General features: G+C 40.5%; 2 protein-coding genes across 2 annotated transcripts; both read right to left on the minus strand.

The window, feature by feature from the left end:
- Positions 1-12,665: 12,665 nt before the first annotated feature.
- LOC133804002 (ankyrin repeat-containing protein At2g01680-like) lies at positions 12,666-14,442 on the minus strand. The gene is made up of 2 exons (XM_062242139.1): positions 14,282-14,442; positions 12,666-13,808 (listed from the first exon to the last, which is right to left on the minus strand). Exons 1-2 carry the CDS (start codon positions 14,363-14,365, stop codon positions 12,987-12,989), a joined length of 906 nt encoding a protein of 301 aa, XP_062098123.1. The 5' UTR covers positions 14,366-14,442; the 3' UTR covers positions 12,666-12,986.
- LOC133804003 (ankyrin repeat-containing protein NPR4-like) lies at positions 14,435-14,993 on the minus strand. The gene has a single exon (XM_062242140.1). The coding sequence runs from the start codon at positions 14,873-14,875 to the stop codon at positions 14,435-14,437; it is 441 nt and encodes a 146-aa protein (XP_062098124.1). The 5' UTR covers positions 14,876-14,993.
- Positions 14,994-16,556: the final 1,563 nt, after the last annotated feature.

The following is a 16,556-nucleotide window of genomic DNA, read 5'->3' on the forward strand; positions in this document are numbered from 1 at the left end:
CCAGCAGAGCAATCCGCTCCCTCGTGACCCCGAAGAAGTACCCGTGTCAAGGCTCCGGTTAATCCAACTGTAGAGGTACCAGCAGGAACTGGGAATAACCGATCCCCTGCAGAGGCTCGGGCTCAAATCCCTGGAAACACGCAGAATGCAACCGACCTGTCTTAGGCAAACTCCAGACCGTCTAGGCCTCGAAATGGGTGGCAGCCACCGTCACCCATACATCGCCTATAAGATACCCTTCACCTCCTTGCAGGAATGCTCAACCAGTTCGAGATGATGAGGAAAGACGTGCGGGAATGAGGCAAGGGAACAGAGAAGCTTTCAGGGAGCGGAGAGGCGCCCAATCTGCAAGAAGTCAAACGTCCCGATCTCGCACTGCAGAGACGAGGCAGCATGAAAGAGACCCATCTCGAAATAATCATGCGACGAGTTTTACTAATGACGACTCTGGAGATACCAGATCAGTTAGTATGCATGATCGAGGTCGAAAGAATACTGGGAACCACAAGAATTGCTCCGACCTGCGAGAACACTTGAATCAGAATCGGGGTAATGTTAACCTGTCAAACCCGGACCTGAGGGATCGCCTAAATAGGCATAAAGACCCCCTGCGGAGGCGCGAGCCTAGAATTGTGATCAACGACACCCAATTTCAGTCCAGACCCCTCGCGGACCCGGTCCAAGAAAGAATTGATCAATTGGAAAAGGCCTTCAGGCTTTTAAAAAATGAGCAAGGTCAGGGTCGATATGAAGATTCTGATGAGGAGCTCGAACCGTTCGCTCCCCATATTTCCAATACTCCGTTTCCTCAAGGATTTTGGATCCCTTATGTCCCAAATTTTGAGGGAAAGTCCGACCCATACAGCCATTTGAGTACATTCAATACCATAATGAGAGCAAGTAACGTGGGTTACGAGCTCAGATGCATGCTATTTCCAGCATCGCTGACGAGACCAGACAAAAGCTGGTTCGAGAAATATAAAAGACATTCAATCACTTATTGGGATCAACTATCAAAGGACTTTAAGAAGCAATTCATAGCCATGATGGGGGTTAGGCCTGAAGCATCAACTCTGACTAACGTTCGGCAGCAGCCAGGAGAGACATTGAAAAGTTACCTTACAAAGTTTAACTTGGAAGTTTCCCGGGCTCGAAATGTGGATGATAGCGGTCATCTGATGGCTGTCCAGGTTGGAATAATGCGAGGAAGTGCTCTTTGGGACGATATGCAGAAAAAACCGGTGAGGTCCCTAACCGAGTTTAATAAACGAGCTCAGAGATTTGTCAATGTAGAAGAGGCGAGGTCAACACTAAATGTGACCTCCTAGCCAGTAACTACAATGATAAACGTAAACTCTGCCTCAACCTCGGCAGACCCACAAGCTTCAAAGCCTACTGCGGAAAACCCTTTCAAGAGAAAAAAGAACGAAGGAAGTAACTCCGAGGCCGAAGGGGGAAAAAAGAAGAAGGGGGAAAGATATTTCTCCGTATACAAAGTATACACCGAGCTCAATGAGTCTCGGGAGAATATATACCTGGCTAATGAAAGCCAGGTTCCCTTCAGGTGTCCAGACCCCATGAGAAATCAGAAGTCCAAAAGGGACTCCAGCAAATATTGTCGATTTCACAGAGACACCGAGCACACTACTGATGAATGTCGACAGTTGAAAGAAAAGATCGAAGGATTGATCTCGACAGGTTATTTCAGACAGTATGTCAAAAACCAGAATACTAATCAAGCATCTACGAGCCAGAGGGCAGCCGCGCCACAACCTGCACAAAATAACAATTCCCGAGCAAGGGAAGAAGATAGGCCCCCTCCGATTGATGGAGAAGACGTAATAACCATCTCGGGCGGACCTCATCTTGCAGGAACGGGCAGGAAGGCAAAAAAGCGATATGTGAACGAGCTAAAAACTAGGGACGGGTCTCCTTATGAACCCGAACCTAGAGCTCCAAAAAGCCAAAAGATGAAATCTCAACCAATAACCTTTACCGAGGATGACGCGTCCCATGTCCAGTTCCCTCATCATGACCCACTGGTCATCACTCTCCAGCTCGCAAATAAAAGAGTTCACCGAGTTCTTATAGACAATGGGAGCTCAGTAAACATTCTTTATAAGGCCACCCTGGAGAAAATGGGACTTACTCTTCGCGACCTGAAAGCATGTGCAATACCGCTGTATGGTTTTTTAGGAGAAAGGACTGCCTGCATGGGGTCCATCGAACTCCCCGTGACCTTGGGAGACTACCCAGTCTCAACAACCAAGATGGTGGAGTTTGTAGTAATAGACTTACCTTCGGCCTACAACGTGCTGCTCGGAAGACCCGCCCTGGTTGGGCTAGGGGCAGTCTCGTCCGTAAGGCATCTGGCCATTAAGTTCCTGACCCCTAGTGGCATCGGGACATTGAAGGGAGATCAGCTAGCTGGAAGGGAATGCTACAACATTTCCTTAAGAGGAAAGAAACAGACGAGCGCACAAGCACTCGTCATTATTCAAAATAAAGATGGGACGGTCTTGGAGATTGATGAAGAGATCGACCCAAGGGTGGAGGAGAAAGTTGATCTCGAACCGTTAGAAGAGCTCGAAGAGTCCGATTCCTCGAAAAAGGTAAAAGTTGGGAAACACCTCCAGGAAGAAACCAAATAGCAACTAATTTGCTTTTTGAAGAGAAACCAGGATGTCTTCGCGTGGTCACATTCTGATATGGTAGGAATAAATCCGAACATAGTGAGCCACACACTAAATATCGATAAAAGCTTCCCACTGAAGCAACAAAAGCGAAGACAACTGGACGATGATAGAAAGAAGACACTGAAAGTGGAAGTCGACAGGTTAAAAGCAAACTGATTCATAAGGGATTCTTTTTACCCAGATTGGGTAGCCAATCCGGTACTGGTCCCAAAACCTAATGGGACGTGGCGAACCTGCATTGACTATTCGGACCTCAACAAGGCTTGTCCAAAGGACTGCTTTCCCTTACCGAGGATTGACCAGCTCGTGGATGCCACGGCAGGGCATGGCCTGATGTCATTCATGGATGCTTATTCTGGATATAACCAGATTTCCATGCATGCCCCTGACCAGGAACATACAAGCTTCATAACGGACAAGGGTCTATATTGTTATAATGTCATGCCATTCGGGCTAAAAAATGTTGGGGCCACATACTAGCGGCTCGTGAATATGATGTTTTCGGAGCAAATAGGAAACAACATGGAAGTTTATGTTGATGACATGTTAGTCAAGTCTTAACTTACGATAACCATGTTGATGATCTCGAAGAGTGCTTTGGCGTGCTCCGGAAATATAACATGAAACTAAATCCTCAGAAATGCTCATTTGGGGTATCGTCAGGAAAATTCATGGGTTTTATTATAAACGCTCGTGGAATAGAAGCCAACCCAGACAAGATCCAGGCCCTGATCGACATGCCCTCACCTCAAAGACACAAAGATGTCCAAAGTTTGACCGGTAGGATGGCAACACTAAGTAGGTTTATCTCTAAATCTACAGACCGTTGTCTTCCGTTTTTCAACCTATTGAGGGGAGGCAAGAAATTTGAATGGACGGAAGAGTGCGAGCTTGCCTTCCAGGAGCTTAAAAAGCACCTCGCAGAACCCCATATCTTATCAAAACCTATTACGGGGGAAGTTCTATATTTATATCTTGCCACTACCGAGCACGCCATAAGTGCAGTGCTTGTGCGAGAAGAAGAAAAGGTGCAGAGGCCCGTGTATTACGTCAGTAAAAGATTACTGGGGGCAGAGTCGAGATATCCCTTGATGGAAAAGCTACCTCTTAGCTTAATTTATTCATCTCGAAAACTCCGACCCTACTTTCAGGCGCACCCCATCCATGTATTAACTGATCAACCACTGAGACAAGTCTTGTCTAAGCCAGAAGCTTCAGGCCGACTTCTTAAATGGGCAGTTGAACTCAGACAATTCGAGATCACCTACCATCCAAGGACGACTATTAAGGCTCAAGCCTTGGCAGACTTTATAGTGGAATGTACTGGCATAGCCAATGATGAAGTTATAACTCCGACCCACGAGCTGTGGAAACTTTACGTTGATGGATCATCTAATGAAAATGGATTGGGGGCAGGAGTCATTTTGATCACTCCCGCAGGAATAAGATTCCATTCTGCCTTAAGATTCAACTTCAGCGCATCAAATAACGAGGCCGAATACGAGGCTTTAATGGGGGGGCTTTGCATAGCCAAGGAGCTCAAAGCTAAGGAAATACATTGTTACAGCGACTCCCAACTGGTGGTTAACCAAATTTTGGAAGAATACCAGGCTCGTGGCACAAAAATGGCAGCTTACTTAGAAAAGGCAAAGTCGGCATTGGAACATTTTGAGTTTTACACGATCGAACAGGTCCCTCAAGAACAAAACTCAAATGCAGATGCCTTAGCTCGGCTCACTACTTCCATCGATAATGATGAGCTAAATGTTGTGCCAATTGAACATCTCTCGGCACCTAGTATTAATGAGCCAGAGCTAGAAGACGTGTGTATGATCGACGCCGAGCCTACTTGGATGACTCCAATAGTCGAATATCTCGAAGCCGGCATCCTCCCAAAATATCGGAACCAGGCTTGAAAATTAATGTATCAAATCCCCCGTTACACCATCATGGATGGCAAGCTGTATAGGAGGGGATATTCCATGCCATTACTTCAGTGTGTGACTCCACCCGAAGCCAAGAAAATCATTGAAGAAATTCATGAAGGGTTCTGTGGAGACCACACTGGGGGGCATAGCCTGTCCAAGAAAATCATACGCCAAGGTTATTTTTGGCCTACTATCAAGTCGGACTCTTTCGAGTACGTAAAGAAGTGTGATAAGTGCCAGCGATTTGCCACAATTCCTCGAGCTCCACCATCCGAGCTGACCATGATAACCTCCCCATGGCCATTCGCGGTATGGGGAATCGACCTCATAGACTCTCTCCCAACGGGCAAGGGTGGAGTAAAGTATGTTGTAGTTGCCGTAGACTACTTCACGAAGTGGACATAAGCCGAACCATTAGCAATAATAACCTCTAAAAAAGTCCTCGAATTTGTAGTGAAGAACATCATATGTCGATATGGGATGCCGAGGAAAATTGTGTCCGATAATGGAACCCAGTTTGATAGCGATCTGTTCACCAACTTTTGCGAAAAAATGGAATAATAAAGAGTTTTTCGTCAGTAGCTCATCCCCAGGAAAATGGCCAAGCCGAAGCTGTAAACAAAACTCTCAAGAGTTCACTGAAGAAAAAGTTGGAAGAATCAAAGGGACGATGGCCCGAAGAATTGCCCCAAGTCCTATGGGGATATAGGACTACGGCCCGGACATCAACAGGCCACACCCCGTTCTCTTTGGCATATGGTTGCGAGGCTATGTTGCCAGTTGAGGTCAAAATTCCTTGGATTCGAACCCACACTTATGATCAAGACTCGAACCACACTCAGCTCGAAGAAAACTTAGACCTGATCGAGGAAAGAAGAAACGAAGCTCAGCTGAGAAACGCTGCACACCAACATCAAGCTACCAGGTACTTCAACAAGAGAGTTCGGGATCGAAAGTTCGGTGTGGGAGATTTGGTGCTACGACGTGTATTTTTGGCAACGCAAGATCCAGCAGCTGGCGCGCTCGGGCCAAATTGGGAAGGACCATACCAGATAGAGTCAGTCATTCGACCAAGTGTCTACAAGTTAGCGAGATTGGATGGGAGCCTGGTACGGCGAGCATGGAATGGCAAACACCTAAGACCTTACTATCAATAGTATATGAAGGATGTTGCCTGTAACCATGCTTGTTTATCTGTACTGTTTTGTCTACTTTTGGATTTTATCAAATAAAGATTTATTTCGTTCAATATGTTATGTTTTTCTTTATTTTTGCAATCTCTCTTAATTTAATAACCTATGGTCACACTCATAGGATATTAAGGGGGCATCATTGGTATATATACCATAAGCTTGAAAAATAAAATAACATACACGAAATACTTGCAAGCATTTGGAGATAACCAAATGCGCCAGTTGGGATGGTTTGGATATAACCAAGCTGTCAAAAACATACAAGTGTTTGGATGTAACCAAATGCGCGAGCTAAGGTAATTTGGATATAACCGAATTATCAAAAACATATAAGTGTATGGATTACAAACCAATCACGACCTTAACAGGTTTGGAGCAAACCAGCTAAAACTAATCGACGATAAGTTGGAACATAAACCCACTTCGAGTTAAGTCGAGATCGAGGTTGGAGTATCTTATAAAATAATAGTTTCGAACTCATAACCTCGGAGAAATAACCGAGGACGAGAAAAAGTAATTAAAAAATAAGATATAACTAAACCGTTTGCATTACACACCATACAAGTACTTTCAGGTTCATGGTTAAAGTAATATCCGACCTTGACGAATAACGAGATCGGAAGCGGATAATTCGAGCAAACTATGCATGAATGCATTGAGCCTCGAGCCTAAGTCTAAATTATGTTTGTGAGAATAAACAAGCATACACGATTCTTTAATATAAAATGTGCAAAATATCTCGAATCAAGAAATGTAAAGCATATATATTAAAAGAAAAGAAAAAGAATTTGTATCAGCCCTATGGGCATAAATTAAAACAATTACAAAAATAAAGGGACGCAGCCCCGACATGAGATTCAAGAAGGAGCAGTCTCCTTAGCCTTCTCAGCACCAGCAGCACTAGACTCTCCAGGACGAATAACATGACTATCCTTCTGAGCAGCCTCCCGAGCAGCCTCCCGAGCAGCCTCCTCCGCCTAAAGTCGAGCATTCCACTGATCTACAAGCTTCGCCTCAAGAGGACCTAGGAAGCTGGTATCGAGGTCAGCATTGTTAGCCCAGATCTTGTACATGGTTTGATCGACCGCTTTGTCTTTCTTCTATTTGAACTCGTTAAGGAGGCGGGCCTTTTCATTTTCGATTATCTCGAAAGTGGCAGCTTTCTCCTCCTTGAGCTTGGCATTAGCTTTCTCCAGCTCCGCAAGACGAGCCTTCACCTTTTCAAGCTTTGTCTTCGAGACCTTGAGTTCATCAGCCGTTTTAAGCTGGAGATCCCTCGACTCCTGGGCCAGAGACATGCTCGTATGCACCTCATTGGTCAGCTTATAATTAAGTTGTGCCGAGACGACGAGGGCCTGAAACACAAAGAGATTGAATTAGAACATAAGCCAAGACATAAGTAATTAAAGGTAAGTTACGAAAATTACCGTGGCAGTAAGTTCAATACTCTTATCATAAAGAGTATTGCAGTCTCGGGCCTTATTCACAAACTCCCAGTGATCATCGTCGAATCCTGAAAGACTCTGACCCACCCGAGAAAGGATATCCGAACCAATTACAACTCCGTGGGCCCCAGCAGTACTATCAAGCACGAACTCATCAACATGAGGTCGGGCCGACGGTAGGAGTGACTTGGAGGTTGAGGGTTTCTTCGGGGGTTGGCCGAGTGTTGGAGGAGTTGTGGCTGGAGGAAGCGTGGTAGGTGCGGTCGAGACAGATGCGTCGACCTGGGCATTCGGGTCCTTGGCTGTGCTCGAAGCAGTTGGAGCCGGTGGGGTCTTCTCAGTGCGCTTGGGGATTTTCAGGGTCGGTCTAACCTCTGCGAGGGCGCTTACTCTTTTGAGCTCCCTCGCCACTGAAGAGCACGGCGTCAAGGTCGGAGTCCATAGCACCTGCACAGTTGCAATCAAGGTTTAGCATGGTCCTAACAAACTTAGAAGATATATAAAAAAATAAAAAATAAAAAGTGGAGAGAAACCTAACTGGAACTCTCCTCCGAGCTTGAACTCGGAGACCATGAATTCCCCCATCTTCAGAAGAGGCGGGGGGAGTACCTTCCCTATATGTTGACGTCAACCTCGAAAGGTCCCTATAGTCATTGGTCCCATATTGAACGACTATTCTGTCCCATACCTCATTCAGGTTGTACATAGTGTCATACTTCCCGAGCCAGCTATCAAACCTATGAACCCGTTCATCTACCCAAGTCCATATATAGAAATGGTCCCTATCGTCCTCGCATAATACTAACCTATCGGGTTTGTGTTTTAATAGGGTGGGGGATCACATTTTCGAGCTTAGGATGATTGTACCTTGATCATCCAAGCCCGAGCTCGAGGCTTCATCGTTGGCCTCGTTCCCTGACTGCGGGCTCCGTCGGCGAACTAGAGGTGGGGGCCTCACCTCTCTCCTTGGAGGGAGGATGCCTGTTGGCAAAGGCACGAGCTCCCAGTGGTCAAATTTTTTTGTTGGACCAATTCGAGGTGGACTGGCCATCTCCCAAGAGCCCACAAGCTCGGAGCTTACCTTCATGCAAAAGGTACAAGAGGGACCTCTTGCTGTAAGGGAGTTGGAACAGAGTCTCTCTATGCTCCTTCATCACGTCAGTAGAAGTGGGACGATGATAGTTGGCTGGAAAATAAAACACATTTCAACTAAGTACGAGCCTATAGACAAAAGTTTAAGCACGGAGATAAAGGAGGTTGGGGTACTTACAAATCCGTCTGAATGAATAATATCAAGACGGAGATAGGCCATCCGTCCAGAAGAAGGCCTTCTTAAAATCAGGAGGATGATTGGGAAGATCCTCAAACATCTTTTTCTCCTTCGGGTAGCTCGAAAGGTAATAGAAGTCGTCTCCTCCCTGAGCTCGGGAGGGATTGCTTTTCAAACAGAAAAGATACAGGATCTCCTCTGGCGTCGGTCCTTCCCACTTCAGCTCATGGTATATCGACTTCAGGGCAAACAGAACCCTGTATGAATTAGTATTGAGCTGGAATGGAGCCAACCCAACAAAGTCCGTGAAGTCCTTGAAGAAAGACTTCAAAGGCAGTATCGCTCCTGCCTTCATATGCTCCTGGCTCCAAGCTGCATACCTCAGCTTGTTGTCAGGATTTCCGTCTCCTGGAGCGCGGCAGCTTCGCTCGTGGGAGGTAGGGGCCCAACACCTTAACGAGCCTGACAATCTTATACCGTGAAAGGCCAAGATGTCGTTAATTTGACCTAGCGAGGTAACCGAGCTCCAATAATGCTCGGCCTCAAAAAATTCCCTCCTCGGCTGCGAGGTAGAGGGCTCCCCCATCAGTGAGAATTGAAGATCTCCCGGGTTGTACGCGATTGTCACTTTTAACCTAGGATCAAGGGGGATCGGCCTCGACTCTAAATCAGATTCCGGATAAAGAGCCTCTCGAAGGATTCTTCTCTTCTTTTCTATGACCTCGACAATTTGACGACGATAGTGAGCTCGGGTTTCTTCTTGCTCGCAAGCTAGCTCGTGTTCACGAATCAGGCGCTGGTTCCGGGCAAACAATGATTCTGGGCTCGGAGTCTTTGGCAAATATGGGATGGAAAGCAGCGACCCCCACCGTCTTTCCAAATTCTGTGACATCTAACGAGAAAGAAAAAATAGTGAGGGCCGGGCATGCAAGAAATCAAGAATAGCGAGCTCGGTGAAACAAGCTCGGAAGTGCGTGGGTACGAGACAAGCTTGATCCTAGAAACCCGATTAAGGGTCACGACGTGTATTCCACGAAAAAAGAGGAGGGAAATGGGTCTAATTTTTTAGAATCTCGAAATATCAGGGAAAAAGATGGCGGTTGTTCAAAAGTGGTATTCTTGGATATCGTGCATTCTTTAAAACCAAGATTTTGTACCCAATATCTTGGTGTGCAAGATACGTCTTTTAAATTATGAAAACCCAAAAAAAAGAGACCATGTTTGGGTTTGTTTTACATATAAGCTGGATTTAGAACCAGTAATGGGAAAACCTAAACCTAAATACCTATTGGTCAAAGCGTCCTAGTATATCAAACTACAAAGTGAATCAGTGCATTCCCAGGAACTAAAAAACAGCAAAGCCAGAGACTGATAAAAAAATATATATATCAGATACTTACACAATGAAGATGACGATTGCAGAGAAATCGTTGATTGAAGAAGAGGCTGCAAGTATAATCCCACGGTCTCGAGCAAGCTGGCGGTCTTTTGCTTCTTTGGCTGGGAAAACATGCAAAAGCAAGAGTTTTCTGGGATAGCCTTTGGTTTTTCTTTCTCTTTTCTTTTTTCCTCTGATGAACGTAAAAGTAAAATGAGGAAGATGACTAGAGCCTCATATATAGACGATCAGAGGTGGAAAAAAGGGATTGATCCGGGCCATTGGTCAGGATCCTTATCAAATCTGACGGTCAGGGACAAATGACAAGATGGCACCGAAAAGGTGGCAGGCGAACGATCGTAGGCAGGTTTCCAAGGTACTCGAGTACCTTGGGTGAGCAATACCCAACTGGCACGTGTCCATACCCGAACATGTGTGACGATGCAGTTCCCGAAAAAAGTAGTTCAAAAGTTTCCTTCTCATAGGATTTGAACAAATACTTTTGAGGGGGAAAAATGTTACACCCAGATTTCGAGCTTTGAGAATTGTGATCTCGAAAGCTGGATTCGTCAGGTGTGAGCTCGCAATATCTAGAATACGTGTTTGCAACCTAGGCGTCGAACCTTCAAAACAGATGGCAACCTCGAAATGGTGGTCTTGAAGCCTTGCAAGCTCGGAAGGCAGAACATCGTGATACGTCCATTGTCGTGTGACCTCGGATCAAGTGGCCTGAGCTTGGCTTAAGTGTGAGCTCGGTGTTTCATTCTAAGTTGATTTTGAGAAAATAATACAACTCGAAAGTCACTCAGAGACCTGGGATGGTACGACGCTGACGATGTTGATTGCTGACTTCGAACATCTTAGTGAGTCACTTGGAGAGATGCAGTCTACATTTATTGTTGTAACTTCCCTATAATAAGGGGATATTTATTAGTCAGTTATACGCCCCCTGGTCTTCAGGGGACGTTTCCTTGTATATAGGAGTTACAAGCTTTTAAAGCCATTAAATTTATTAATGTAAAAGATAACTTCCCAGAGACGTGTGGGATAGTATTCTGAGACTTCCTCTATAAATAGAGAAGTCATGCACCTTTGTAAATGACTGAAATTTTGTGATCTTAAGAGAACCTCTGGAGAATTCATTCTTGAAGAATTTTCAGAGATTTCCAAAGTCTTAATAAAAATGACTCGTGGACTAGGCAGAGTTAACTGCTGAACCACGTAAAAACTCTCTTTGTTTTAATGTATTTCTTCTGGCCATAACTCATTACTGTTTACGTGCTCTACATTTTAAGTTGACGAAAAACAGCATCAACAATTATTATAATAATATTTAATATAAGACTACATATATAATAATTATATTTATATAAATTCAAATTCAAATATTATAAAATATCATTATTATAATAATATATTATACAAAATTAGATATTTAATAATTATATTAATATGAATTTAGTAAAATATTATTAATAAAAGACAAAATATTTAATATTTATATTAATATAAATTTATATATTGTAAAATATCATTATAATAATAATAATAATAATATATAATACATAATCTTACTTTCTATTAAAAAAATTATAATTTATATTTAAAAAAATTATCATATTATATATATAAATATTTAAAAAATTAAAAATAATATTTTGGTTTAATTTTTTATTTAATATGTTTATGTCGTTCTTTTATATATAATATTATTTATTTATTTAAATTTTATATAAAAATACTACAAATTTATTACAAGTTGCTAGTCTCTAGTATATATATAAAAAATAAATAGTATTAAGTTAGTGATGATTATATCACTTTTTATTAACTACAGTAAATCTCATGTTACACTTTGCTGAAGGGGAAATTAGCATTTTATTATTCATCATGAGTTTCAATTATATAATTGTAATTTTTTATTAAAAAAAAAATTAGACTGACCATATTTATGTAGTTAGCATATAAATGGTGAAAATTAATGGGTCAGTTTGGTAAAATTTTTGTTTTTGAATTTTTTAAACATAAAAATAGAAATATTATTTTATTTTTGTTTTTTTTATTTTTAAAAAATAAAAATATGTTTGGTAACTATTTTTGTTTTTAAAAACAAAAAATAATAAATACATTTGATAACTTTTATTTTTATTTTTTGTATAACAATATGAGATGTTGATTTGAAGAAGAGAAGAAAAAAAAGAATGAAAAAATTGAAAACTGTTTAAAAAAAAATTTAAAGTGAAAATTTTCTATTTTCAAATTTTAATAAATTTTAATTAAAATTTAAAAAAATAATAAATAAAAATAGAATTTCCAAGCACATTTTATGTTTAATTATAAAAATTTTAATTAATTAAATAAAAAATTAATTTTTTAAATGTTACCAAACAACACCAATATATTCGTCTACTTATTTATTTATTTTGTATTTTGTGCAAGGGAGAGTTAATCCTAATAGGAATACATATGAAATTTTAATACAAACCAAAAGAATTCATAAAAATTTCAACTATCCTAAAATTAAGAGTCGATATTCGACCTAATATATCATGACAATGAATAGAATAAAAAAAAGAGAAAAATATCATTTTGGCTCTTGTGTTTTTTTCGAATACGCGATCGGTCGGTCTCTATGTTTTGTTAAATGATAATTCGGACCCTATGTCTTACAAAATTGATTAAAATAGTACTCTAGACTCGATTTTGGTCAAAATATTTTCAATTATAAAGTACTATTTTGATAAATTTTGCAAAATACAGTATCCAAATTGTCATTTAACAAAATACAAATGCCAACTGCGTATTTAAAAAAAATATACGCTAAAAAAACACAAACATATTGCTAAACCTTCTTACTAATATATATATATATATATATTTTATACTTCTTAGCAAAAACATGATCAATTAACAACTCTAACTAAGTAACATAAGCAAAGTATGTATAATTATTTCTACTTCACGGGATATAAATGACAAGCACAGAGGCCCGACTAGAAAGAATGATAGTGAAGAAACTTTCCAAATTATATTCAGAACTTTCCTATTTCATATTTTCGATGAAATTGTACCAACATCAAAGTGATGCTGCCCCATCGCCATAAACAAATTTCTTTCTTCTAACCATGGTAATATTTCCCAACCATTTAAAAAACTTGTTGACAATATTGATCATATGGAGCAGTGCAACCACAACCATCACTCCAGCCCAGCTTAGTATCAAATACAATAACATATGACGAACAATGTTCATATCATTGTGTGGAGCAGCAACCCAAATGGCAATGGTGTAAGTAGCAGTCATGGCTGTTATAGTCACCCACAAAATTATCGTGGAGACCCACATCAAGAATCTGTGGCAAAAGGGCAACCCAGTAACGAATAGCAAGATTATGCTCAGTGATCCAACAAAGCCCACAGTGTTAGAAATTAAGTAACAATGGTATAAAAAATCACTGTCATTATAAGCCATTACTGACTCTCCGGCTAAGTGATCATAAGAAGGAGAGTTCGCCGCCGTGGATGAGGAGGAGTTATCTTGCCAGAGACCGCCGGGAGGAGTTGTTCCGGCTTGGAAAGCCATGGTGGCGATAAGGGATGCCACCACCATTAGGGATTCTCTCTTTTTGGTTAGCCAGTTTCTTGGCTTTGTTGTAGCTTTGTCTTGTTGAACATGGTGATGATGATGATGAGTTGAGGCTTTAATAGGCTTATGATGATGATCCATAGGTAAGGGTTGATCTGTGGCTCGTGATGCTCCCATTGAATGAAGAGACTCTAAGATGTCAAAGTCTTTCTCACTCCTTTGGCTCTGTGCTAAGATGTCCAGTGCAGTGAACTTGTTTGCATTGACTGCGTTGACTTCAATTTTAGTGTTTGTAAGCAAAAACTTCACTGTCTGAATAAGGAACGAAAAAAAAAGTAAAAAGATTCAAATTAATATCCTAATAAATTTTAGGATAATTTTATAAGGTATGCACCGGTCTATACCTTTTGTGTTTTTTGGGTCTTGAATGGTTTTCGGTGTGATTTCTTTTATGAACGTATATACTATAGTTATTTAGAGCATCTCGAATAATTTACAGTGCCAAAAACTAGATTCAAACAGGCTGTTTTCTACGCGCATAACAAAAATTATTCACGTGTACAACAATCTATTTGAACATAGTTTTCGGCACTGTAAATTATTCGAAATTTTTTAAAAATTTGTAGGAAGTTCTAAATAAGTATAACAAATATAGTATTAAAAAAAATTGCACCGAAAAATATTTACAAGCCGGAAGCACAAAAATGCACTGGCACCATAGAAATATCCATAAATTTTATATATAACAATAAGCACCGGAGTCCATTAAAATGGTTGGTTCATACCTCAATTTGCTTATTAGTGACCGCCAAATGCAAAACAGTCATGCCATAATCATCTTTGGCATTCACAATCTGGTAATCATCCATATTATTCACCAAAAACTTCAAAGCTTCCAACTGATTATGCCTCACACAAACATGCAAAATAGTCTCACTTCAATCCTTCAAATTGACCCAAATACCCTCGGGAGCCACTTTGAGCAGCTCTCTCAGCACATCGAGTCGCCGTCTCATGGCCGCAAGGTGGAGAGGATTTCTCCCTTCTCCATCCCAAGTAGAAGACATGAGCTCGTGATCAGCCGTGGAAAGCAGTACTCTGACCGTCTCAAGGTGGCCTTTCGCCACTGCTAGGTGGAGTGGCGTTGAGCGCCAAATGTCAAGTTCCTTGGCGAGTTCGGGCTTGTGAGTGATGATCTCCTTGACAAAATCTGCATGGCCGAGCATGGCCGCCACATGAAGTGGAGTCTCTGAGAAACCATTGTTGTTGATGATGATGAGCCTATCGAGAATCAAACTGTCTTGTTCAAGAAGTTGTCGTAAAGTGGTGACATTCCCTTCTCGTGCAGCTTTGTAAAGCAAGCTAAACACTCTCTCCATGATTTCTTGGAAGAAAGCTGAATTTAATTACTTGGGTGCTTACTTTTTTTAAAAGCTGGACTATATATATAGTTGATCGAATATAAGTTTGTTCACTATCACTAATAAATGTTGTTTTTACTAGTGGTGAATGAACCATGTGCATATTTTCCACATTATCAATAATTTCTAAAAATTAATGTCAAAATGTTGGAAAGAGAGAGAATGAACCATTTTATGGGATAAAATGAAAAGTGGCCCCATTTTCCCTTCGTAAGCATCTTCTTAAAGCAAGTAGCTAAGGGAACCTTATTTCCATTATTTACACTTAATTCTATGATTAATTTTAAGATTAACATTTACACTTAATATCTAACATATATATTTCACGATTTTATTGGTTCACATCATATTTACATATTATACAATTTATTCAAAAATCAACTAAAAATTAAAAATATATATATATAAGTCCAAATATATTTTATTGGTTGTGACTAGGTTATCGCTAGGAGCTCGGAACCGAAATCGTGCTTGAGGGTCGTTCTTAATACACGTTGTACTTGGACTTGAGGTAAGAAAATTACACCTAATACGTGATATATGTGATTAGGCCTTTGCTCGGTTTTTAATTATAACTATGAATAGGGCTCGACCCCTGAGAATGAATGTGATTTCGATTATGCTTGAATGTTTTGTGTCTGGATAATTGTTTAATGAATGATTGTTGTATCTGCATAGGTAGAGCTCGTTAAAGAACATATTTATTATTGTGTTTGTATTTGATTGGTTAGGATATCATGATTTATATGAATGCACATTTGTATTGTCTGAAGTATGTTTATCTGTATCTGTTTTGTCTGGTTATCTGAATGTTTGATTAAAGTCTTGACTTATTAGTCAAGGGCGGCAGTAGTGCGCTGGTTGAGAGGCTTATGCCCATTTAGGGGCGTACTATTACGTTGACCGACCCTATGGTCGTTGGAAAACAAAACGCTTAGCTAGCTTTATGGCTAGTTACTCAAAGCTAAGGGCAAGGGCCCCAGATGACTCTATGGTCACATAGCTAGGGCACAGGGCTCCAGATTAATTCTATGGTCCTCTATTCAGGACAGCAGGCCCTAGAATGATCCAATGATTATTTATTTGTAATTGCATGTATACATGAGTTATTACTATTAGACAGGGTAGGTACATATTTAGAAATACGTTATTTTCCACCATAAATGAGCTTCCAGACAAGTCCCATCCAAGTGGAAACATCACTTTAGAGGAAAAATAGGGGCAAGAAAATGCACCCTCCAATTAATGGTTAGTTTTGATTGATTTTAATTGATGTCTACGTATTTTTCTGTCATGTCCCACGAAAACTATTTCATTTCCCATGCGATACAAATGTATTCTTGAAGTGATATATAGCACCAACAAAATGTTATCGAAAATAAGTAAATGAGTGCATAAATACTTCTAATATCTAATTTTTTTTTTCAAAAGATACACTTTAATACAAAAATCTGAGTAAAATTGCTTTGTGGAAGAAAGCTAAAATCTGGACTACATATATATAGTTGATCGAATATAAGTTTGTTCACTGATAAAGGTTATTTTTATTAGTGGTGAATGAACCACGCATATTTTCCACAGTATCAATAATTTCCAAAAATTAATGTCAAAATATTGGAAAGAGAGAATGAACCATTTT

Source organism: Humulus lupulus, chromosome X (assembly GCF_963169125.1).
Source record: "Humulus lupulus chromosome X, drHumLupu1.1, whole genome shotgun sequence".
NCBI classification, from domain to species: Eukaryota; Viridiplantae; Streptophyta; class Magnoliopsida; order Rosales; family Cannabaceae; genus Humulus; species Humulus lupulus.